Source organism: Catharus ustulatus, chromosome 9, assembly GCF_009819885.2.
Source record: "Catharus ustulatus isolate bCatUst1 chromosome 9, bCatUst1.pri.v2, whole genome shotgun sequence".
In the NCBI taxonomy this organism is placed as follows: domain Eukaryota; kingdom Metazoa; phylum Chordata; class Aves; order Passeriformes; family Turdidae; genus Catharus; species Catharus ustulatus.
Window position 1 is genome coordinate 10,540,645 of NC_046229.1, and position 26,122 is coordinate 10,566,766.

The 26,122-nt window shown below is 39.1% G+C and overlaps 1 protein-coding gene across 1 annotated transcript in view; it reads left to right on the forward strand.

Annotated features, from left to right (window-relative positions):
- The window catches only part of TESK2 (testis associated actin remodelling kinase 2), a 78,352-nt gene that overhangs the window by 41,132 nt on the left and 11,098 nt on the right, over positions 1-26,122 (forward strand). Inside the window, exons 5-8 of the mRNA XM_033067640.1 lie at positions 12,196-12,342; positions 22,427-22,509; positions 24,262-24,337; positions 25,890-25,973. Coding sequence (XP_032923531.1) covers positions 12,196-12,342; positions 22,427-22,509; positions 24,262-24,337; positions 25,890-25,973 — 390 coding nt within the window. The remainder of the gene's footprint in view (positions 1-12,195; positions 12,343-22,426; positions 22,510-24,261; positions 24,338-25,889; positions 25,974-26,122) is intronic.

Consider the following 26,122-nt stretch of genomic DNA (forward strand, 5'->3'; position numbering starts at 1 on the left):
TTTTGGATGACTTCCAACAACTGACAAAATTTTTAAATGCCTCCTGGCTGTAGGATGCAGCAGAAGTACTGTGGTTAAAACTTTATAAGAACTCTAAGTATGCGTAAAATTCTGCACATTAAATTAATCCTTGTGGTCTCTCAGCCAATGAATTAACATAACCTGTGGATTAATGCTGTAATAAACCTCTACCTGCAGGCTCTATCCTTTTTGTCCATGGTTCAGATACTTTTTGTAGCATTAATTGGAGCTACAGCTTCACTTTAAGAATGAAGAGTTCTTTCAGTGATGCTGTACTAGTAAAGTTAACATGCAGAGGCAATCTCACCTCCACAGGTATGAAACCCAAACACCAGAAGAGTAAGGATAGCCCTAATGAAGGAATGTCAGAGGTATTGAGTCCTCTGCTAGGCTATGTTTACTTTGTATCTTTCCTGGAATGGAGTTGAGTTTTAGACCTGGATATGTTTGGTTCCAGGAATATATGCTCTGATGACAAGAATGGTTATGTGGTGTTAAACTAGAAGTGTTGCTATTATTTACTTGGCTTTTTTGCTGCTTTTGTTGTAAGACTGAAAGTCCAGCCAGCTCATATCCATGTTACTTCCTCTGTTAATTTGGTTGTTTGGGTTGTTTAGCTTTTCCCTTTCAGGAGTCATTAAGAGTTAGACCTTGCATGTACTTGCCTCAGGGTCAACAGAAAACAATTCACTCAGAGCTCAGGGATTTGACCTCTAGAGAAGAGTAATGGTAACCTTGTCTGATGCAGTAGTAGTTACACTCCCCATTAATGACTGTGTGAGGATTCACTGTAGGACAAGAGAAGAGCAAGGTCATGGCAACACAAGTAGAGTTTAAAACAGAGTGGGAAATAGCTGAGGTGTTAGGAAGACTAGGCTAGTCTGTAATGTAAAATGTGAGAAATCATTCCATTTAATTGGTACTATTTTTTCTAGTTCTAAGTTAGAAGGAATTGATCATGAAATGTCTCTTAGGGCTGTTTGCTGTCTGTGTAGTGCTTTTTTCACAGAATGACTGAGGCTGGAAGGGACCTCTGGAGGTCACCTGGTCTAACCTCCCTGTTCAAACAGGGCCAGCTGGGGCTGGCTGCCCAGGGCCTGGTCATAGAATCACAGAATGGTTTGGATTGAAAGGCACCTTTTAAAGATCATCTTGTTAAAACTCCCCTGCCGTGGACACAGACAGCTTCTAATAAACCAGGTTGCTCAAAGCCCTATCCAGCCTGGTCTTAGACACTTCCAGGGATGGGGCATTCACAGCTTCTCTGAGCAGCCTGTGCCAGTGTCTCACCACCCTCATAGCAAAAAATTTCTTCCTAAGGTCTAAATCTAAACCTACTCTCAGTTTACAAACATTCTTCCTTGGCCTTTTGAAGGGTCTCTCTCCATCTTTCTTGTGGGTTCCTTTCAGGTACTGAAAGGCTGCAATTAGGTCACCCTGGAGCCTTCTTCAGCCTGAACAATCCCAATTCTCTCAGCCTTTCCTCATAAGAGAGGTGCTCCATCCTTCTGATCATCTTGATGGTCCTTTATGTTTCTGCTCTTGAGAAATATTGCTAATCTCACCACAGAAAAACTGTTGCAAGGTAGTAGGTGCTTTGAAATACCTTGTTAATTCTATCATCCTTTATTAAAATAACAAAAACTATGATGACTAGAGATAAGGCAAAACTTACAAGATGCAAAAAGCTATTACTGTGTGCCTGCTTATTGGCACACCTGAATATTGACTTAATCTTTTGGGGTTAACCAACCAACTACACTTGTACAGAAAGACAAACCTGTTCCCTGTGCTTTCTACTTCATTGCACACGAACACCAGGACTCAGGAAGAACTCAAAGTTTTATTACCTTTGAAGTTGCATGCAGCAGCTACCTGCTGAAGGTAGAAAGGCATAGGCAATAGGGACTTTTCTTACAGATGAAAAATTAGGAAGCTTTTGTTTATATTCCAATATGAATGTGTTTATAAGACGACAAACCATCTAGCAATAGATGCTAGCAAAGTCTCTAGAAATATCTTTTTGAAATTATAAAAATCTTGATTCTTTAAAGTTAAAAGCTTTGGAATATGCTTTGGATTTTTTATATCACAGTATAGTATTTGGCTTTTGCTTAAATTATTGTGATCAAAAAAGAGCTATCTCTAAGAGTGAGTATTAAGTACATGGATGCGTGTATGTATCTGACAAGTTATTTGTTTGGTACTACATGTAGACCTTGGGATTATTTGTTTCTGTGTCACTTTGTAAAATGATTTCTACTACATCTTTGATCATTTTGAAATGCAGTTATAATGCTTTTTGTAAACTTGGTTTGGTATCGACTCTTCCCTTCATCTCTTGATTGTTCATAATAGAATTTAAAAAACACTTGTCAACACTTGAGCCATATTTGGTCTTATTTTTGCACTCTTCACAGCATATGGACCATCAGTTTCAGTTTTGCTGGAACAGTTCACTTTGGTTCTCAGTTTAATTTTAAAAGTAGCTGAATGTGCTCTTAGAAAATGTAGTTTGTGGCTTGACAGCCAGCTCTCCCTCATCTTTTCTCTATGCTATGGAAGGCATTGTGTTGTTTCATCTTCAAAGCAGTGTCCTTTTTCCTGTGGTTTTATTCTCTTCAGAGGAGTACAGCATGTCTCTCTTCAGCCTGAGAGATCCCCATATGAAAGACACATACCAGTTTGCAGAACTGGAGACACCCATTGCTGTGCCCTTGATCCTGTCAAGAAGCACAGGTGCCTCTAGGAAGCAGCCAGGCCCTGATGAACTGGAGAGTGCTAGACCAAACTGTGCTGGCTTTTTTGAAGGGGTGCATGAGGAAGCAACAGAAGTTAAAATTCTGTTTTCAGTGAAGTTCAAAATAGGTTATCAACTCTGAGAAAACTGAGTGAGGTTCTAAAGATGTCTCATCTTTGTTGAAATGATTACTTAGACACTTGCACTGAGTTTGTTCCAACAGCTGAAGAGTTCAGACTCTGGTATCCATGTGTACCTTGTGTGTGAGATCTGAGTCAGGCTGATTAATGATAGGTGTTAACCTGACATCTGTCTGCACCACTGGATGCAAAATCAAATCTAAATATGGTACATGTAATAAGTAAATTAGACTGTTCAAAGTAAGTACAGTTTAAAAAGCTTGCAGAGAGGGCATGGGGGTAGTGGTGATTTTTAGAAAATATCACAGTTTAAACGTGATTTTGTAACTTTAAGGCTTCGTGTATTATTTTGTAATTTAAAAAAGCTATGTGTCTAAGATAGTGAAGTTATTTCATAGAACATTAGACAAAGTACATATTCTTTACTTTTATATTATTTTCCTTGGGAACTCAATATTTTTGTGATTTTTTTTTTTAAGAGCAAAAATACTTCAGTCCCAAACACAGCTTGATGTGCTGCACATACCAAAAAAGTCCATTTAAAATCACACAAGGGGGTCTGGCTTTCAATGACAGGAGGCAGGAAATTCAGTGTTCTGACTGAAATTCCATCTTCAGCTCATACTCTTGCAGCTTCATGTTGTGGCATATGTGGTGTGCTTGACCCTTTGGTTCTTTCTCCAGCAAAAATGATACAGGTCTCCACAGGAGTTTCAGCTAAGTCTCTCTGATTTGTAGCTTTGCAGTTTTGAGTGCTTAAATATCAAAAGGGAGGTTTTTGGAAAGCATGTAAAGGACCTTCTTTCACTTAGGTGATATTTCAAATTTTTTCCCTTACATCTGGTGCTTACTTTTTTTTTTTTTAATGAATGAAAGCTAACCATCTTGTCTGATTGCAGTGATCAAAGACCTGGGCTTCCAGAAAAACACTTAACAGAGAATTCTTTAGATTCTGTGTGGGTAGGTTGTACCTGACCACGCAGAATGCAGGGCCTTCATTTTGGAAGGAAATTCATGCTGCTCTACCCAGTCATGACACTTATTCTGAAGACTGAAAGGTAGAATTGATTCTCAGAGAGTTGCAATAGAAAGCTCAGTTACAGGAAGCAAAAAGCTGACAAAAATGTTGGCTTCTGGAGGACACAAGCTGGCATTACAGGCCCTCTCTGAGGAGGGAAGCTGGCAGGTCAGTTAAAGAAAAAACCTACTGTGGGCTGTGGTGACCAGGTAAATTAAACACATGGGGACAGCTCTCCAGAACAAGTCTGTGCTTTTACCAAAAGCAGATAAGCGTTGAAAGCTGTGTGAGCCCTGCATTGTGCTGGAGGCAGTGGGAAGCTGCTTAGATGCATCTGCACTGTGTGGTTAGGTGAGAAGGGTGGTTTCTCACGAAAAGAAAATTCAGATGTAAAAAGAACTATACTCAGAGACACCAAAGAAGTCCTCATGTAAAGGCAGAAGCCAAGAATTTAAAAGTCTAACTTGAGGTACACAGTCTATATTATGCATGCAGGTGCTAGATGAGAAGTGATGAGCAACCTATTATTTCAGCAAGAACTTCTGAACTCTGAGCTCATAGTTAAATCTCCTTTTCTTCCTTCTTCCCCTCTATTTTAAAAAATTAAATCTTGGCTCTACAGGCTATTCTTTGGCTTTAATTATTTCCCCCTCCTCTCTCACAGAAGGATGATTGACTGGTTTTATCACTTCAGAGCCTGTAATAGTGCACAAGGAACTCTTATTCATTATTTTATTTGAGATAGGTGCATCTAAATATGTTGTGTTCCGAGGAAGGTTTGCTGAATATCTTGCTGATGCTAACCTCTTGCTCCTTTTTAGAATGTCTCAAGGATAGAAGAAAGATAAGAGGCAGATAAATGTTCAACTGCAAACAGCAAGTTCCATTGTTCTATTCCTTGTTTCCCTTCCCCCATGTGTGAGGCACACACATGAGGGTGGGTGCTCTGTGTGTGGGTTGTGTGGGTTTTTTTGGGAGGGGTTTTTAATATCTCTGTTTTGACACTCACTGTAAACCAACTGGACCATTTGCCATTGCCTCAAGAAAAAATTAAAACCAAACATTTTTTAATTTCAGCCTCTTAATTCTTTTATTGGTGGCTAGGTTAACAAGAGTGAGAAGATGTAAACAAGATGTCAGCTATCATGGTATGGGGGGAGAGAGAGGAGGAGGACTGAACGCTGTCTTGAGCACTAGAATTTCCTATTAGTTCTGTATATGAAGAGAGGCAGTCCAGATAGGTACTGTGATACTGGCCACTTAACTTTTTGTCTTGGAATTCTTTTCTTACATATTTTCAGTAAATTCAGTTTGTATGTAATGCTTTCTTTTCTTTCCCCACTTTTCAGCTGGGATCCCAAGAAACGTACTCTTGAATTAACAAGTGTTCTGTAGTTTCACTTTCTCATTTTGCTTTACTTATCAACCATCCAAAACATTCAGAAACTGAGCTGTACAAGAAAATTCCTTTAATGTTTACTTTTGCACACCACTGTTAATAGAGGATCTTGGTGCCTTCTGTAATTGCCAATAAAGTGTTTGAGCACCCTCAAATGTAAGTGGATGTGTTGAGTGGACGTGGGAGTGTTGAGACTTGGAAAAGTACTCTGAAACAGCTCAAAGAGAGTATTCCTTGTGCAGGATTCTAACAAAGTTTGTACTATGAGAGGTGTTCATGTGCTGTAAGTTTTGCTCTCAGTAGATCCTTGTAGCTGTTTCACAGACTGCAAAAAGTGAAGCAAAGGGGTGATTTTTCTGCCATCTTGCAGGCATATAATCTGTGGGCTGCTGCTGCTGGTATTTATGTGGGGAAGGTGAGAAAGACCTTATTTAAATGAGAGGCTCCTTGTCAGGGATTGCAGCTTCTCAGCAGAACTGAGTCTAGTATGTTTGAAATGCTGTCAGTGTGGATAGAGCCTTCTGCTCTTAACAGAAGTGTTATTGTAGAGATGCCGTTTCTCTTGCCTATGTCAGCAACAAGGTACTTTCTCTTCTATGCCTTTGTGCTAATTTATGCCATATCTGAGATTCTTATCTGCACTGAGACTGGGCTCTGCTTAGAATCCAAATGGTTGTGACTTCAGATTGTAAATGCAGGGCTTTTTGTTAGGCTTCTTTGGCTTTCTGGTTTTTTCTACTAATATAATTACAGGAAAAATGGTTATCAAGGTCAGTTTGTATAGATATACTGGGAGTGTTTTCCGGTTCCAGCAAAGTAAGCTTGTTTCCTGCAGTAATTCAGACCTGAGTGAGTGAGCACCATAAAACTTCCTTCATCCATATGGGTTGCAGCAGTGTATTGTTGCTATGTGCCTCAACTGAAGCTTACCAAGAAGAATGTTTGTAGCAGCCCGCAACCAAGTGAACATTACATTTTGATTGAATGCAATGACAGAAAAGGCTAAATTCAGCATACTGACCATAAGAGCTGTTGGAATTAGAGAATTAAAGGAAGACAAGTCTTGCTGAATTCTTTTCCGTGCCAACGCTTGAATGTTTGGAATGCAACAAATGGTTTTCATTACAGATCCTTGCTGAGTTAGTGCATGTTAATTCTTGTTTGCCCTTATAAAAGAAGCCATGCCTCAACATGCCTTTTCAGAAGGAGGAGCCAGTGAATTAATCAATGCCACAACTGACACAGAAGATGAAATAGATCTGTTGCATTTCAGACTTTTGGTTCTGAGTTCTGATGAGTGATCAGGCTATGGCAGTTGTCAAAGCTGACCCTTTCCTCTGTGAATAGCTAGCACTGTTAAAATTTATTTTAATCTTGTAATAGTTAACACCTTTAATGAAAATGCATATTTTTTAAATTAAAGAACAGGATTGTTTGTATTGGTAGAAAAGCAGAAGAGAAATTGATTTTAGGTTACAGATTCTTTTCCTTTGATTTTCAGGAACTGAGGAGCAGGAAAGTAAATGGGCCTTCAGATGAAGACTTTTGGCTCTGCTTCTGTTCTTTGAATCAAGCTGTTTTTCCAAGCCACTTGTGCCCTTCTGATCCCTCATGAAAAAGTTTGAGCTTTGTTCTGAAATGTGTTTGCTTCACCTGTGTTCTCTTTCAGTACTTGCATGTTTCTCCCTGGCAACATTAGTTGACTTGCTGACCAAAAGTATACTCACACATCCCAAATTCAATATATCCAACTTGTTCTCTTTCAATGATTAATTTATTTTGTTTTATATAATCAAAAGAAATGGAAGGTTAGTGCTCAGAGGTACTTGGGTCAGGTGGTTTTGTAGATTTTTAAATGGTGAGATTTTTACTAGATGGAGGTCTATGAACCAACTTCAAGTTCTCAGTATTTCAACTTGTAGTATCTCATATTGTAGTTTTGAACAAAGTGATACTGTCTTTCTTTTCCAGTTCTGCACAGCTGAAGCTAATGAAGACAGTTTGGGGATTGGAGAAAACTTCCAGTCCTTCCAAGGTTGCTAATTATGCCAGTTGTGACAGAAGGGTACCTTGGCTTGTACAGAAGCCTTCAGAGTAATCACTTGGAGACTGCAGAGTGTGACAGATGACTGTCAAACATATGAGAACTGAAGATGAGGTTGTGTCTTCCTTGAGACAGGTGGTTTAAAACTGGTTTTAAACTTCTGCAAAAAAATTAGTGGAAAGCTCTCAACTTCCTTTTATTAGGCATGAGAGTTACCTTCTTACTTCCAGCATTAGAAATGACACAAATATGCAAGGTCTGTCTATTTTGACACTCTTCAGTGCATTTGTCAATACTGTCTGCAATACTTTTTGCTTTCCAGGTCTCCCTTCAGAGTACAACTACTTGTTCTGGGTTTTGCTCTGATATCTCTCTTGCTTCTACTTGTGGAAGGTGCTACTGCCACAATTCTAATTTTTCTTTTCCCCTGCATCTCTACCTGTTTCTTCAATGTGTTTTTGCAGTATATTCATTTGTTGCTGTGTTTGACTTGTAGTGTTCTGGGTCCCTGGAGCTCTTAAATCTTTCCTCATTTGGTTTGTCACCTTAAATGCAACTCTGCACACCTACTTTTCTTAAACACTTAATGCCTTGTCTTTGGCAACATTTGGCCAACAGTACAGGGGAATCTTGTGGTTATTTGTTGCTTTTTAAATGACAGACAGTGACATTTAAAGTCATCTAAATAGCAGGCCAATTTTTTTTTCTGGCTTTCCTGTGCAATATCTGTTGGCTTATTTATATCAGACCTACACACTGAAATAGGATTGGTTTTCAAAATAGCATTGAAAACTCTTTGCAATTCCCATCAGTCTTCCTGCTCAAACTTGGCATTATTTGGAGTCTTTTGTTTTTGAGAAATAACTGCTAGAATTGTATTAATCTGGTGTGAGTTTTCTTTAAAAGCTTCTAGTTCTCATATTAGTGTTTAAACTTCTATTTTGAATTTTGAAGCTAAAATCTGACAGCTGAAGTTGGGTTTTATCTGACAGCTGAAGTTCATTATTAGTTTTTTGAAATGAAGCATGTAATGCTGGGCTTAAGTACTGTTATATGCTGAATTTCTATCCATTCTTCATTTCATATACCTGAGTCTGATAATGTGACTACAATTGAGTCACAAGGCAGCAGTCCTATTATGCTGATTTTAGGTTAAAGTAGCGTTTCATAGCAGTAAATGATAACATCAGAAATCTCTTCAAACTTTGATCCAGAATTCATCTGTATTTGGCTGGGCTTCTGAGTAATTTGTCCTTCAAAGAAGCTACTGCCCTCTTTCTTCATAACATGTGGGAGGGGTACCAGAAATGCAGTTTAGCTCAACTTTTGTTTTCACAACAAGGTATGAGCTCTTACCTCGAATTTTTTTAAGAAAGAATATTTTTGTGGACTAAGATGCCAAGGTCTTTTAAACCAGTGTTCAGCTTGCTGTGTTAAGTTGTAGTAAATGCAAAACTAAACAACCTATAGCTGTTGCTTTCAGACTGGCAACCAGATAAGCTGGCTGTTGGTGTCCAGTTACATGACAGAAAAGTAGCATGAGGAATAATGGGTAGCTGTTTCACTGCAACCTGATGATACAGGGTTTGAAAAGGTCTGAACACTGCTCCATTTAGCTATGATGTCTCTAACAAGTGTAGTGCCCTTTGCTTTCATTGTCATAGCCCAGTCAGATCTCTGTTCTAATTGCTTGTAGACTTATGTGATGGCTGTTGTTGTTGTTGTAGAATAATGCTTTGAGATAATGTTTGTGCTGTAGCCTTACTGTACCAGTACTGTGTCGGGAACAAAACAAAATCCAGTGTTCTCTTTGGGAGGAGGTGCATTTTCTATCCTTCAGGATTTTCTTACCACACAGAGCTGATTGTGCCAGTAAGAGATTGAGAACAAGTATTTTTCTTTCAGTTGCACTGGCAATTAGGAAATAATGTACATAGTTTTGTGTCTGTCCTGAAAAGGCATTGTTGAACTCCTCTGAAAAAAAATAGGCCATCAGGCTGGCTGTTTGCATTATCAGCCTGAATGACTGGAAGAATTGGATTACTTACATGACACTGAGGGAGCACTGTAGAGTGCTTGCCTTAGGAACAATTCAGGTCTCTGCATGCAAATATAACCTGCTGGCCAGCTAAAACCTGAGGTCTACTAAAGCCTTAAAGATGTCTATGAAAATCTTAGTTCAGTTGTTCACTTGATGTTTAACCTCATGTGCTTCATAGGCATAGAAATTAGAGCCAAAGCTAGAACTCACATCTCTGATAAATGAGGGCTGTGCACTTGCTGGGTGGCACTTTTGGAAAGAAGGCCTGGTAGGTTTTGTAGATTTAACTGGAAATAGGTTTGACTGTGATTTTTGTAGCTCTTGGATGCTGTGCCCAATGTGTGTGTCAGCTGTTGCCCAGCCTGTGCTAGAATCTAGTCCTAACAGTTAAGATGGGTGAATGACCCTGCAAACCAGTTTGACTGGAAGAGTGCTGCAGAAATGGATGTATTTGATGCACTTAACTAATATGGCAACAATGGATCAAATCAGTAGGCTGCTGCATTGAAAAGGAAAGCAAGAGCATGCTCGATATAGTAGCCAGCTATTGTCCCATTTCATTGTGTGTGTCAATACTCTTAGGGGCTGCTTGTTTATTAACATTTCTGGAGCAATTTGTGTCATGGAATGGCACAGTTCAGAGAACAGAAAATGGAAGCTAAGTCAGTGACTCCTTCCCCCTTGCATTGTTTTTCCAATGAATTCAAGTATGGTGGTGCTTTATGGATGGTCTGTTACTGGCCTGTCAGAAAGGTGAAGTGTCATTTTATAACTGGGTTATTCAGCCAGGTGCTTTCTGTTCCAGGGTGGTCAGTATTGTTCTGATTTGAACATGACTGGATGAGAAGTGCTGTTTGCACTGTTTCAAGGAGGCTGGGAATATATAAGATGTTACTGTAGAAATCTTAGTTGCCATTTTTTCCTTAAGCATGATAGCAACTTATGGGTTTTTTTTTATTTTTAATCTCATTGTATTGAGCATGAGTTTGGGGGTTTTTTTTGTGGGGTTTTTTTTCCTCCCCTGTGTGCTCTATAAGGTCATCCAACTCCCTTAGGGATTCAGATAAAAGAAATGAGAAAGATCAAAGCTGGAAAAACTCAAAGCAGCATTGTTTTCAGCACTGACCAGGTTGACTGCAGCTCTAGTTGGTCTTGAAAATCTCCAAGGATGGAGATTGCATAGCCTCAGAGTGACCTGTTGCAGAGCTGCTCTGCTCTCCTGGCACAGGAGCTCCTAGCACAAGGAGCAGGTTGTTTTGGAGAAAGGGGTCATGCCCTGGCCTGCCAGTGAAATGTGCTGCTGTGCATGGGCCGGGATGAGCCCTGCTCCCGAGGGATGCACATAGGAGACCCTGGCTGCTTTGAGGTGCCCCCTCCTGATGGGCTCTGTGCCAGGTAAAATCACTTTGTGCCTCTGCCCTGACAATTTTACCTCCTCAAATAATTGCCTGCTGAAAGGGTTTTCAGAATTCACTGGTGAGATCAGCAATGGGTGGACCCGAGCTGTAAGGAAGAAGCTGTTTCTTGCAGACTGTTCAGGAGGTGTCCTGTGACCCCCAAACTTACCATAGAATCCCAACTTGTGTGTGTTCTTTCCTTGCTGTTGCGCAGCTTTGGGAGATGAGCTACATCCATCCACACTGCAGGGTGTATGGCTTATGTTTGCCTCATGTCCCAGGCTCCAAGACACAAAGAAGAGGAACAAAATACAAGCAGGTTCCACATTTCTGAAACAACAAGAGCTGCAATTAAGATTTTTTTTTAAATATAACATGAGAATGGTGCCACATGTTTTGTCTGAGTGAATGACACAGGAAAGTCATTTGAGAGAGAGTTGGAGACCTGTGTGGCACAGACAAGTGAAGTTGGTGCAGTCTGGTGCAGGGATACATGCATGGGGCAAACTTGGAAGCAAATTGTCCTGTCTGCTTCACTTAGGTTTCCTTGACAGAAGTCACTGCATTGCTGCCAGTTTTCCCTTCTGGAGTGAGCTCCTCTCTTTACCTGGTCACTACTGGGGGGCTGGGTGTGTAACAAGAAGCTGCTTAAACACTACATAGCCATTGGTGTGGTATAAAGGGTCTATACATAAAGCGTAAGCTGTGCTGCTGTCATGATTATTCAAGTGCTGGAGTTACCATGTCTTAACCTGGGCTATATTACTTACTATCATTTAGGTGTTGCTTTGTTTCACTGTCTGTTGTAGCATTGATCTTAATGTTCTTTCCTTTTCATGAGGACTACCATTTCATGGGGTTGATGTAATACTGAACGCAGTGGGAATCATATTGCTGATTAGAACTTGTAGATACAGCAGTGAGAAAAATAGAACTTACAGCAGGACATTGTAATATTTTTCTTTGATGCTGTTTCAGTTTAAGGAAACTGGGAACTCGATCTGGCTCCATGACCTACACTTGGATATCTAACTCTGCTTTGGTTGATTGATTCTGTATCAAAGTCAGCTCTGCATTGTTTTTGCCCTAGTTTTCCTCAAGCTGAAATGAGACGGTGATATGATATTGTAGGTGTTTCTGAAGGGTCTATTTAAGTAGCATGGAGTATTTATTCTAATACAGTGGTGCCTGTTGCATCTTTAGCATAAAGGCATGGGTGCAGGGAGACATTTTCAGCTTCTCTTGATCTGCAATTTTTGTGCCTGCCAAGGCAATATGAAAAAAAGGTTTTAATGTGTAACTGAGCTGAGGTCGCTTGTTGTAATGATGAATTTTACATTCCTGACAAAATATTAAATTAAATAATTAATTTAAAATGTTGCTTTGTCTTTTCAGTACATCAATTGTGGTAACCTGGAACAGCTACTAGATGGCAACCAGCATCTGCCCTGGACAGTGAGGGTGAAACTGGCGTATGACATTGCTATGGGAATCAGCTATCTTCACTATAAAGGCATTTTCCACCGCGACCTTACATCCAAGGTACTGTTTATAAAATTAAGGGAACTTCCTAATGAAGGTACTGTAACTGATGGTTGGGTTTTCTCCCTTCCTCCATTCCATGCAGAGAATTGCTATTATATAAGATGTAATGTATGACATTTTGAGAAACAAATTGAAATGCAGTTCGTAGAATTAAAACTTTCCTCAAAACATGTTCATAGTTTGTATGGAAACTACAGAAATTATTATTGTGAAGGAAGATCATCCCTTAAATGAGTTCAGATTGGGATTTCTCATAAAGCAGCTGCCGAGTTTTTTTTAGTTTTGAGTTGTGGTTCAGTAAAGTATTTAAATCCCTGGATAATTAAACACAACAATCTAACATTTGGAACAGGTTAATCATATAAAGAACCCAAATTGAGTGGATTATTACAAACACACTTCAAAATCTCCTTGTTTTTGTTTCCCTGTGTATTTCACAAATCTTCTGTAGGAAGAGTGACCTTTCATTACTAATTCTGCATTAAGTGCTGTGTACAATCCTGGTTTATGTTTCTTTCATTTTTAAAGTCAGTAAGATCAAAATAGTTTGCCTAAAACTTTCAGATTTTGAAATTTCTTCCAGAATAATGTATCAGTGGCAGACTTTTCAATGGACATAGATTTATTTTTTCTAATTGCTTTGGTGACAACTTGCATGAATTTAGTTGGCTGAAGTAGCTGGATAATTGAAGCTCAGCTAGAAATATTGACATAGGAGCACTAAGCTGTGAGCAGATTGTCCCAGTATTCACACTGGCTCTTACCACCCATTGCAGCCTGTGCTGAGGGCTTTGCTGTCCTGTCTGTCCTGTTGTCTGGTGCTAATGAGCTGGTTTCAACTCACTGGGGGCCTGCAACATGAAAAGTCCTTCAAAACTGTTCCTGAGAAGGCTTCATAATGTCACTTCAATTTAGTCTAAAAGGAATTATTTTTTAGGATTAGAGACAGTTTTTAAAAATAAAACCACAATAGAATGTGTTTACCAATGAGGCTACTAGTCCTTCATTGAGTTTTAGGGGTTTTTTAAAGCTTAGTGCAGTGTTAAACAGATATAGAGTGTGCATTTAATCAAGGCAAAAAAAGTTCAGCTGGTAGATAAAAAGTATTTTGGTTAAGTCATAAAATACTTTCTTGGCTGCTCTTTCAAGTGAAAAGGCACTGAATTCTGTAAGGAAGAATTATCAACTTTATGAAAAATTGCCCAGACTGGGAGTCATGTCACTTTGACATGATAGACTCAGAAAGCTCTATTTCAGTCACCTTGGAGTGTGCAGGTAAGAGATGCATAAAAATATCTGAAAAGACAACTTGGTGTTCTCCTTTCTTTTTCAGTCCAGGATGTATTTTAGTGCATTTAAGGGTAGAGTTACTGCAAGGAACCAAAGTAACTAAGGAGAACCCAGTGCCTGCAGCATTTATTATAACACTTTCTGTGATGGTTGGTCATACGAAAATGCAGTTCCTGGGATCCCTGTGAATGCCTTTGTTCCAAGCTTTACATAACTGTATGTCATTCTCTGGAGCTGCCCTGCCAATGCTTCAGTGTTATCTATTGTTGAATGCCATTTGTTCAGAAAGCTGCACCCGCTGGGAGGGATGCGGGATGTCCCAGCAAGAGCAAACTTATCAGAGGCCACGGGAAGTAGTTAAAGTTATTCAAGAAATAAATGAACAACAAATTAAATAGTGAAAATTTGCTAGCAGTTATGCTATACATGGATGGTTCTTGGCACTAAAGTTATAGTATCTGTGTGGGTCACATCAGAAGCTGTCAGCTCTAAGAATAATACAGAATTTAATTTATGACAGCTATAGTATGTGTTTTTCAATTTCTTGGGGATTTTTGGGTTGTTTCGGTGCTGTTTTGTTTATTTTTTAAAGTTTAATTTTTTAATGTGATGTATGCACTTTCCTCGTTCTATGGAAGGAAGTAAACACCTGGGCTTAAACACTCACCTTCAATAACTTGTGAATTTTGTTAGCCTATTAAGGTGTTGATGAAATAAGCTTTAAATCTGTTGGGCAAACTACTCCCCTTTTGGGCAAATGTTTGCCCTGCTGACTGACTAAGTTTTAAAAAAGTAACTTTGTTCCAAAGCAAAACAATTAAAATAACAGTAGGAAAAACCTGTCACCAAAAATTTTCAGTTCTCAGACTACAGCTTTTGGCTACTGCTTGAGAAGATGCCTTGACTTTTACCAGGTTTGTACTGGTGATAGGATGTGTTGTCTTTATTCCTACTAGCAAATAGTCAGTGTGTGAACAAGCTGAAGGAAGATGTGATGGACTCTTTCCTTGGGAGAGAACTTGGATTGAACAAGGGCAAATTCAATACTATTCTGTATTGTCCTCCTTTCTTCAGTAAACTTCACTAATTGATGGGATGGCTTTATTATTCAAATGAAGGCAAAGACAAGGGTTTAGACATCTGCAAGTCAGAACAGATTGAGTTTGCAAGGTGGGAGAGTGGAGCATTTTTCTGTGAAACTTGCTGGCCTTGACCAAAGTCTGAACAGAATGAAACTGAGTTCTGTGTAGGAATATCCCCATGCTTCGTGTTACACTTAGGATGATAACCCATTGCAAACTGTCCCTTTAATATGAATTTTAGTAATTTTAATTAATTTAGAACCATGCTTCTACCTTTCTGTTTCTGGCAAACCTCTAATTCCTGAGCTTGTTTGAGTGGATGGTGTGATACATAAATTTTACTGTGTCAGTTATGGCAGCAGAGCTGTCCTGCTCTTAGCATTTTATGTGTCAATGTATTTGATGCTTAACAATTTAAAGAAAGAAAAGTTCCTGCCAATCTAAGATTGGAAAATAAGTGGATTGGGCCATTAGTGTACACCAGGGTGATCTCTCTTCCTAATTGCACCATGTGGAGAGGAACAGAACAGCATTGATACTGCAGGAGGCCAGAGGGAAGAACGGTAGAGAAGAGTAGATGTAGGTCATTATAGTCGATGTGACAGCCCACGGGGATGTCAGCGCTCATATCCCACTGGTGCCCTTCCCAATGTCCTTCTGTCAGAAAGAGAGGCAGCACTTGTTACAAGGGATGTGCTACCCTGACAGCCACTGCTTCCCCATGTCATGGGCAGCTCAGTGCCTGGGCTGCTGTAGCTGATCAGGCTGAGCTGCCCTAGTTGCTAGCAGCAGCCTGGCTTGAATCTGTCAGAAGGTACGAGTGGTCAGACTGGCCATTTGCAGCCTGCACGGAGGAGGGCAGTGGGCAGAGTGTCTCGCACTTTTTATAGGCCAAGAAATGTAAAGTCTGCACTTTTGACTTGTCATGGAAAGATTTATATGGAAATGAAGCCACAGATGGGTTCTGACAGCCAACCTCATTGACTTATTCCCTGTCCCCTATCCATATCACCACAAACCCCATGAATTGTTTTTCATTGGAGCCTCACTGAGTGTGCGGAAGGAGGATTTGCATCTTGGAATTATGGGAATTTTCTTCATCTTTTGGTGATTGTCAAGGAACTCTGGTTATTAATTTTAACTCTGAAACTCTTAATCATAGAAGATGCAATTATTAAAGCAGAAATCATATTGTGAAAGCGTTTCAACAGAAGCAACTTAATTGTGATAGTTTTTTTTAAAATCTGACTTGGTTTTACAGCATTCTAGCTGTTGTAACTTACAGTTAAAATAACCATGTTTGGGAACGCATGGGGAAGAAGTATCTAACCTGCAAAAATAATATAGCAAAATCCCTTTGTACTTCACTCTTAAAACAAGTGTCTTACTGCTACACAGTTTCTTCAACACCTTGTTTACACTGTATTTGCACTGCATTCAAACCCTGCTCTGGAAGCACTGTAGATTTCCTTGTCATCTTATGCCAGTGACTTTCCTAATACCAGAAATTATTCTTACAGTATTTCTGTTATGAAGATAATAACAGATTAAAAGCAAGAATATTTGTGAATGTTGAGTATGTGCTTTAAGGCTTTGTTTGGAGTATTTGCATTTTACATGTTTAAGTTCAAAGCAATATGCTTGCTGACCTCAGAGACAGTTGGAAGCATTACAGCACTTATAAAATAGTCAGGTTTGACCCCTGGAGGCAGAGAAAGCACAAGATAAGTAACAACTTGTGAAAGATTTTGCTAAAGTAGCTTCGTTGTTACAGAATCCTTCTGTGATGCTGAGGAAGGCCAGAATCCAGATCCCAGGGCTACACTGCAATAGTCTTAACCACAAGACAGAAGAGTTTCATTTGCAGTCCAGGCTTTCCTTTCATTTCTTCCCAGCCTTTCTGTCACCCTACTTTCTGTGGGAAGAGTGGTCAGAGTCCTGAAAATAGTGGTCCAAGTGTTTTATGTACAGCCCCAATTCACCATCAGCATCAATCCTTTGTGATTAGTATAGAAATGGATTCCAAGTAGAAAACTGTCTATGATTGTGTAACTAAGGATGTTACCTTAAAATGTATGCATAAGGGGAAGAGGGAAAGTTGTTGCAGAAGTTTCACATCCCATCTTTTGTGCAATATTGTTTTTTGATGTAGTGTTTATTGTCTGCAACTTCCTACCGGTTTTGGGAAAAATGGCATTCTGCACTTTGTTTTAGAGTTGGAAGCTTGAGATTCATGGTAAGGTGTCTGTTACTTTAGTTACTACGGTAACTACTGCATGAAGTATATTTAATTTGTATTTATTGTTAGGGTTAATTGGTATTGCTAAAACACATTGTATGTTTTTGCTATGGAGAAGGAATGGGAAAGGGAACAAGAGATTCTTTGGCAGTGAGAAGAGAACATCCAGGAGTCTGCCTGTTTTTCCAGGACCAATCACACCTGCTCTGTTACTATCTAATCCTGATAGTGTACAATGCTAGTCTCTGATCAGGCATTTCATCCTTGTTCATAGGTGTTTTCTCTTCTTTTTGCTTCCAGTTCCTGCCCCCCAACCTTACTGATCAAAATCCTAGTCTGGCTGACTTGATTTACTCTCTTCCTATTGCTCCTGTTTGATGCTTTTTCCAAACTCTTTGTGTTTTGGTCTTTAGCATGTTTAGCCGTTTCTAGTTCTCACCATATTCTGGTGCTCCAGGTTAGCTCTGATCCCTGCCACCATCACCCTGTACTTGCAGTTCTTCTCTACTTGTAACAGTATTTTCTTTTTTCTCTCTGGCTCAGGATCCTGGTCTTGGTCCCTGCCAGTCCCTGGTTTGGGCTTATCCTCTGTCTTGTCACCTTAGTCGTGCTCTCATATTCCTCATGCAGCTTATACTGTTCTACTCTATCCCAGTCTGCTCTTTGCAGAGGTAGCAACAGGAGCATCTTGTACAGAGGTGTCACCACATTTCAATTTGAGAACACGACAAATTCAGTATGATACCATAGACTGATATTTTGATGGTTTACACCCCCTCCCTAAAAATGCACTACCAAAACTCTTGATTAAAAACAAAGAAGCAAGCCTCCAAACAAATGCCTTTTAGCTTTACAGAATTATGTATAATTGAAAACAAGGCTTTATAATCCATAGTAGGTTGTGAGCAGTTTTAGGGAACATTGTGAGCTCCATTGATGATAAAATCTATGGAGAAATTGTAATCTCTGGGCACATACATATAAACACGTGTGTATGTGTGTGTGTATTCCTGCAAACATCTGCTTTCACTTTACAGTGTGTAATGGCTCAACCTTCTCTCACTGAGAGGAGCAGTCTCAATTACTATAGGAGAGAATCATGCATGTAAGTAATTACTGTGGATTATCTGATGTAACAAATTCACTGCCTTTGGGCTTGAAAGTGGCATGCCCTGACTTCCTACCTTGTATGCTGTTTGCTTCTTTAAAACAAAATAAGCCCCAGGCCGTGAACAGCACCTTTGTCTGATGAGTCTCATAGTTGGTGCTGCAGTTGCAAGGTCCCCTTTGTGCTGGAATAAGCGCTTGTCTGGATATTTTGCACTGCAGGAGAGGGCTTGCACTGGAAAAATTAGCTGTTACAGACGGCTGTTTCTAATGATAGTCTCAATACAAAACTTCTACTGATACTTCAGGAACCAAATGGGACCTTTCCCTTAAGTGTAATAGTTTCAAAAGTGTATCTAGTACTGTAAACTTCCTGTTACACATTTAATTCTCAGTGGGGTTTCTCCTAGGGGATGGCACTTTTTAAACAGCTGATACATCTCAATTTGCCTTTAAATATTTCAATTTGGTAACAGTTATCAGAAGGTTGCAAACAACACTGCAGTAGCATCTCTGTGTTTTCTGGAGTGCAGTAAAATCTCGGAGAAGTTTACTTTTTATGTAATAACATAAAATAAAACTATGGTTTTTCTTCATTTAAGCAACTTATTTTTAACTCTGAAACTCTTGAGTCCATTTTCATTTTTGTTTATGTAAAAGGGAGAGTAGAATATTGCGTTTGTCTTAGTAGGATTATGCTGTGCAAAGCAGATGTTAAGCTCCTGTAACACACAAAGGGGGCTTTGTGTTCTTTCACATCTGTCTGCATAAACAGCTCTGTTAACTCTTTCAGACTCATGTACAGAGCTCCTTGCTTCTATTAAGAGACTGCCTCAGGAAGAACTGATGAGGTCCCTATTTTGGGAGGAAAAAAATCCCTCAAAAACTCAGCTGAAGTCAAATACTGCCCTCTTTGACTGTGTGAGCTGCCAAAGGAAAGAACATCCCTGTCTGTAGAGGTCCAGAAAGAGAGCCTGGAAAGGTCACCAAGTTTTATTGCCTTGCAGCTTATACAAATAGTGCAATAGTAAGTCAAAAATGCTTTCTCAAAGCTCATGTTGTGAAGCTGCTTGGCATTTCATTTCATAGGCAGTTGTTGAGAGGCTCTTTGCACTATGAGGGGTTTGAACTCTTGCATCTCTGAGCTAAAATCCATTGATGGAACTTCTTCATACCACAATGATATACTATTTTTTAAGAAACTGAGAAGTATCACTTTATTAGAAGAAGCAGTGCAGTTTTTACGTTTGTATTTTTCCCACTAAGATACCACCTCTAGATTAAATTCAGAAGCTCTTTTCAACCTTTTAGTCTACTGAAGCTTTGTCCCTTTTTGATCTTGATTTATCTTGTTGATAGAATGTGAATTCTTTGTTTTTCATTCAGTGCACATGAACCACAGCAGGCTGTGTTGTCCCCTGTTTATGAATTGCATCTTAAATCTGCTAACTCCATTATCTGTGCTGTGGGTTTGGCACAGTGTTGTGCAATGGCACTACTAGGGTGGGAAGTGGGGAGGAGGAGTATGGTGGTGCTGAGGGTTTGCCTTGACCGCTTGGAGAATCTCAGCTCAGAATGCAGCTTTAGCATCTGCATAACCTTGTCCTGAATGGGCAGTACAGGCTGGAGAAGTGACATCTGACCCTGCTGGTTTATGTAGAAAGGGGTTACTGCTGTTTCTGCTAGGAATGGGCTTTCATTCTTTCTGGGTTCCAGGAAATCTGTGCTTAGCTATGTAGAAATTTGCCCCAGATGAATTAAATCAGTTTAGTTTCACTACAGTGAGCATTTGTAGTGACACTGGAATTTTATTGTATGGTACATGTCACCTGCCTGTGGCTGATTTAAGTATGAATAAAAAAGCCACTCTTGTATTGGAATACGTGTCCTAATGAATTTAAATTCACACTCAGCACTTCTTCATGTGCAAACAAAAGACAGGCGTCCACTAATGAGAGAGAACATTTTGTGCAGCCCACCGCAGCAGAACAGCTCATCAGTAATCCACAGCAGGAACGTGTCCCAAGGCTTTCCCCTGGTGCCTTCTCCTGGTGGAGTGGGCTCTCCTGCAGGTCCTGTGGCCCCCACAGCAATGGGATGAATTGCTGTTGGGTCTCTCCAAACGCTTGCACTGAAAGGGAGCTTGGCTCTGTTGCAGGCAAATCCTGCTCATCAGGGAAGGGGCTCAGAGCTGTCAGGCAGCATTGATTTAATGTATGATTTATCTAGGAATAACCTAGTTGTGTAATAGTTCAGTGCTGCACCTGAAAGCTGAGACTGCATGGGGCTTGGTGGGGGATAGGATTGTTCAGCCTCAGTTGTTGTATCACTGTCTAACAGGATGCGATTAGATACTGCTAAGAAGCCGAAGGAATATTTGCTGTCAGGATGTTCTTTCATTTAAGCTTCCTTTTGGTATCAAAGCAGCCTTGTAAATTATAGTGGATCTTAAGATCAGTAGACAGATTTTTAGTTTATGTTGAAAATAGTTCTTAGTTGGGATGTAAATGTTTTGTCAAAATTTTGGAGATCAGGGGTTACTGGAGAATAACAATCCATAAAACCCAGAAGGTAAAATTAAGTACTGCAGTCTTGCTTCTCAAAATGAATAAAATGTAAATAATCAAAGGTATAATGCAAGAAGGAAATCTATATTTCCAAACTAATGTTTATGAATGTTAGAGGTTTTTTTCAAAAAAAAGTCGAATTAAGAATCATCTTCAGTGGCTGAGAAATCTATGGCAGAAAAGTAACCTGAATTTTTTTCTGCATAAAATAGTATCAGCCTTCTTGAACACTGCAAAATCTTTGGTGTCCTCATGGACTTGTTTCTGTGTGGTACGCAGTGAAATTCCACTTGTCTGAATCATTTGAGTAAGATTTTTCAGTAGTTTTATCCTTCTCAGTTTTAAGTCCACTTAGAGTGACCAAATGTTTAAAGAGAGGCAAGCTGAATGAATGCCCTCTTTGATAAAAGATAACAAAGCCCACAACTGAGAAGCTTTGCTGCTCCTTGGGCAAGCACAGTTGATTTAACTTGGTACATGTTTATGAATCCCCAAACTAACTGTAGTTATTATACTTGAGTCATGCTAAACAAATGAAGCTTTGCATCTCAGGAGCCTGGCATGTGTTTCAAGAGGCTGGCATGCATTTTCTTTACATGATCTCAGGAGTGACTTGCTTAACCTTTTAATTGGCAGGAAGAAAACTCACTTCATGGCCTGAGCCACAATCGTCTCTAAATAATGTAAACAGTGATGACCCGAACTTGATCTTTTAGACAAGGGACTCACTTTTCTCGGTAGCTGCATTGTACAGACAAGCTAATGCTCTGGGGTCAGCAAGGGGCTTTTGTATATCCAGGCACAATAAAGCCAGAAAGTGTTTCCTGCTGTTTAGCTAATTAATGCAGGGTACCACTCGGTAGGAGTCAGCAGTGGTTTGCTGCCTGTCACTGCTATTGTACTGCCTGCAGAAGGATACAGAACCAGCATGTGGGAAAGGAATGAATTCTCTGTCCTGTTCCACCTATTGCAGGACAGAACAAAATGCAGGGCATCAGCTATCATTCATTTGGTGAAATGGGAAAAGATGTGATACTGAAACGGTCGAAGCATATTTCTGCGAGTTGTAAATAAATAACAAAAATAAATCGATAATACCCTATGTGTGATGTGATGTGAGAGTACAATTGTCTGTGTGTGTCCTTAAGTTGCCCTCCATCCTGACACTGGAGGGCACAACTGAAAGGAAAAGACTGACAGCATTTCCCTATTAGAATTTTTTCTTAAATCATGTTTTATGATGTCTATAAAATAATAAATTTTGTGATTTTAAAAGCACATATAATTTGATCACATCTTATATTTTCTCATGGAAGTTTACTGCAAAGCAGCGAGTTCCTTTTCAGTAATGTAGCAAAATATATAAAGGCATTTAGAGTCTACTCTGATCTTGTATTCTGGTCAAGTACAAGCAAATTGTAAAAAGAAAATGTAAGGTGCTATAGTGAACAGCATGTATTGCATATTTGAGCATAAGGGAGCTAAATCATCTTAATTCTTGTTAAAACCTAGCAGGGTATGTGCTGCCTCTGGCTGCCTGCCTTCTCAGCAAGTTTTTAAGTGGATTATTAGCTAAGTGGAGGGCTGTTTGCAGCATCTTGACAGACATGTGATTGTGCAGGGGGAGGGTGGGGGAAAAGGGTTGTTGCTCTCAGACAGAAGTTTCTCATAGATGAATATCTTCCAAACTATATTTATAGTCTTGTTTTATCTATTTTTAATCTGGAATGTTATAGAGGTTTCATGCCCAGACAATAACTCTTCTGTTTGGTTTTTGTTTTTATTTTTTTTTCCAGAACTGTTTAATCAAACATGATGAGAATGGATACTCAGCAATAGTTGGAGACTTTGGTTTAGCAGAGAAAATTCCTGATCACAGGTATGCAAGCTAATCTAAATGGAGCGAGAGTTGTAGTACTAGTGCAGGTGAGAAACTGTAGTGAACCAGATCCCTGAGGCTGTTATTCGCACTCTGGTACAGAATTTTCAAAAAATACCCTCAGTCTTCAGTCTGGAACTGTAGGCTGTATAGCCAAAATGTTCCAGCCCTAATTACTGTCCATTTTGATATTTAATAGTGACATTTATTCTTCAAAAATGTTCCAATCACTAAAGGATTTGCTCAAGCTTTTCAGTAGATCTTTTAATCTGGTACTTGGGAATTTTGGGTTTAAAAAAACCCAAAACACAAAGAAATACAAAAATGCTGTCCAGCATTCTGGATTGGGATGATTTTGTAATAAATGTCATTTGTTGATTTCAAGTAACTTTTTAGTTTCTTTGCACTTTCATAAACAATATTCAGAGGCATTCCAGCATTATTCTTATTTAATCTCCTGGGTAGTTTTTAAGATCCAGGATTAAAACAGAGTAAAATAAAATTAATTATAAAATTACTGTCTAACTCACCATTTTCTTTTCCCTAGGATGAAATTATAATCTTAACTCATTTGAGGAATGCACAGGGGACTGTCACAAGCTATTGTCACAATTGAAAATAGTCCTTTTGTCATGCCTCCATTAGAGAGATCAAGGACAAGGATTTCATTGTTCTCTCTGTATATTGACTTGTGTGTTGCTGAGTATTCTGACTGTGAAATGTGCTGTCAGATTTTCTCCAGTGTGTGCTTCTGTGTAAAATAAATAAAAGCCTTCCAGCACTTCTGACTGCAAAGAAAACAATAAAAATTTATCTCAACTGCACATAGTTTTTAAACTGCACATATCCTAAAAATTGCATATCTTAAGAGATCTGAAGGCTTGGATCTAAAAACTTAAAGTGAGCATCTTAATTTACAAACTACTGAAAAGTATAGCCAATGTCTATCTTGTAGCTGCTTGGAGCAGCACTCTGTGAGGTGCTGAAAGCTTGAGCTGTATTCAGAAAAATCCGGAAGACACTACAGGTGCCTGAAGGTGTCCTTAATACCCAGCTTTGAGATGCCCTGAAAACTGTTAAGATAGCTTGAGACTAAAACCTGCAACATAATAGAATTGCTACATAAGCCACTATTTTGTTTTTATCTAGTTTTACCTCCATATTCAAATGCAGCTTTGTTCTTTCCAGTTAGCTGGTAACAAGTTATGCTACCTTGAGAACTTCAGAGGTCTTTTCTTTTTAAAATGGGTATTCCCTCAAGATCAGCTGGGTGACAGGCTGGAGCCTTTCTTGAGGCCTCAGTATTCAGCTTTGTGGAAAGTTTTTCAAACTGGATCTGTTCTGATTACTTTTCATTTTCCATATTAAAGGATTCATCTGGTCCATCTTGATTTTTATTTTTTAATACACTTTTCAAATCTTTATTATTTTAATAATTAATGTTTGGCTTCATTCAGAGGTGAATATTCATGTAGGGATGGATACCTGCATGTCTTGCTGGATGAATGGAGAGCTTGGCATCTAGCCCAAAAATTATGTCCACAGACCTTTTTATGGAGAGATGAAGGAGCCAACTCTGCTAAGAGTTAGGCAATAAAAAACTATTAAATAGCTGTGACCTTAAAATAAAACATGCTTTAATTGATTGAAGTAATTGATTGGGTAAGTTAGCAGCAGTGCTTAACGATTTAATTAATGGTTCTTCCTTCTCTTCTGCCACCTCCCATTCATATCTATCCCACATCTGTATAGTGAGAAGTTACCAGTTGTGGGTTCACCCTTCTGGATGGCACCAGAAGTTCTCAGAGATGAGCCCTACAATGAAAAGGTAGGTACATGATATAAATGCAGTTAGTTGTTAAATGTTTCTCTTCTCTAGTGGTAGGCAGGATCTAGAATTTCCATCATATTAAAACTATTGTTATTTTCACTTGTAATGTTTCTGTACTCAGTAGATCACTCAGACTAAGGGAGAGTGAGAATTAAATAGCTAATATTTTTAATTCATGGTATTTTTCTTATATGGAAGTAGAATTGGCTTTAGGATTGTTCTGTTATGCTATTTCCATTCTGGAAAACCCCACATATTGAAATACAGTGATGTGCTGTTGACCTAACACAATTTAATTTAACCAAATCTGAGAAATGTAGTGAAGTTGCTTCCCTGACTGTACGCTAGTGAAAACTGGGTAGAAGTAAGGTCTGTATGTAACCTTTGCACAATTCTGTGTGTGTATACATATATGTATATGTATGTGTGTGTGTATAAATATAAAAAATAAACCAGCATGTCTTAAGGTAAGATACCTTGATAAGACAAAATGTTCTCCAAAGGTGTTTCTAAGTTCAATATCTTTACACAGGTTTTTGTCTCCATTACTTCAGCTCTGCCAGTGCAGCTTTTCTGTGATAAAGCCCATATCCTGCACCTCTCTGTATCTAGTAGTTAATGATCTGTTTAATTGGTGATACTTTTAATTTGCAGGAAAGCAGTAACTACCTCAGTAATTAATGTAATAATTATCGTTTCAAAGCTGTTAAGAGTTTAATTGACCTAAATTAATAATGAAGTACCCAAATCTATGGTGCCACATTCTTCATGGGGGAGACTAAGGAGGAAGCAGTTGACATACTTCTTCAGCATGAAAGGGGGCATATAAACAAGCCTGATACATAAGGGGATGGATTCATGCTTCTGCCCTCTAGACTTGTATTCTATGTTTTCCTAAATTTTATTACCTGCAATATTCAGGTGGGTGGAAATCTGAGGAACTGTGCAGCTCCAGAGGTAGTCAGATAAGTGGTTACTAAATGTCATAGAAATTAAACGTGATATACAGTGCTGCTAGATATCTCAAGTTTTGTGAAGAGAGTTTTCTCCAGAGGTAGTGAACTGAGAAGAGGAAAATGTAATTTTTCTTTAAAATAGCATTAATGTTCTGGCTAGGCTGTGAATTGTGTATTCTAAACCTGTTTTTCTAGCCACAGTCATATATGGGCAAGTCATGTTTTGGCCAGGTTTTTAATTATTCCCATGTGTAGGACATCAAATGGAACTTCACTATTCTTTGTGCAAGGAAGGATTTTTTTATTTTTTAAATTTTTGGATTGCTGAATTGAATTTGGTGGGTTTTCTTTATTTTTCCTTGAAAAAATTTAAATTTATCATTGCTATTTGTGCAACAAGAATGCTTTCTGTGAGCATGGGTTTCTTCACATGGAAAATGTTAGCTCTAATGCAGTTGCTCAGTGTTGTAAGGCTGTGGTGTTGTTTAGTTGTTTCATGATAGCCATTTGGGGTAAGGAGAAACTCAGTGGCAGATAAGAACACTGAGTATTCATAGCTGAACCATGTGTCTATTAATTTTTTTCTCTCTCAGGCAGATGTGTTCTCCTATGGCATAATTCTGTGTGAGATTATAGCAAGAATCCAGGCAGACCCAGACTATCTCCCTCGCACAGAGGTACGTGGTTGTGTTTGTAACACTGGTGGGAGGTGCTGAGTCTGCCATGATAACGGCTCAGCCTTTAGAACTTCTGCCAGTGCTGTCTAAGATAGGATGAATAGGTGTGACATTAAAAATAGCCTGTAAAAAGCTTTTGCTCTTTATGC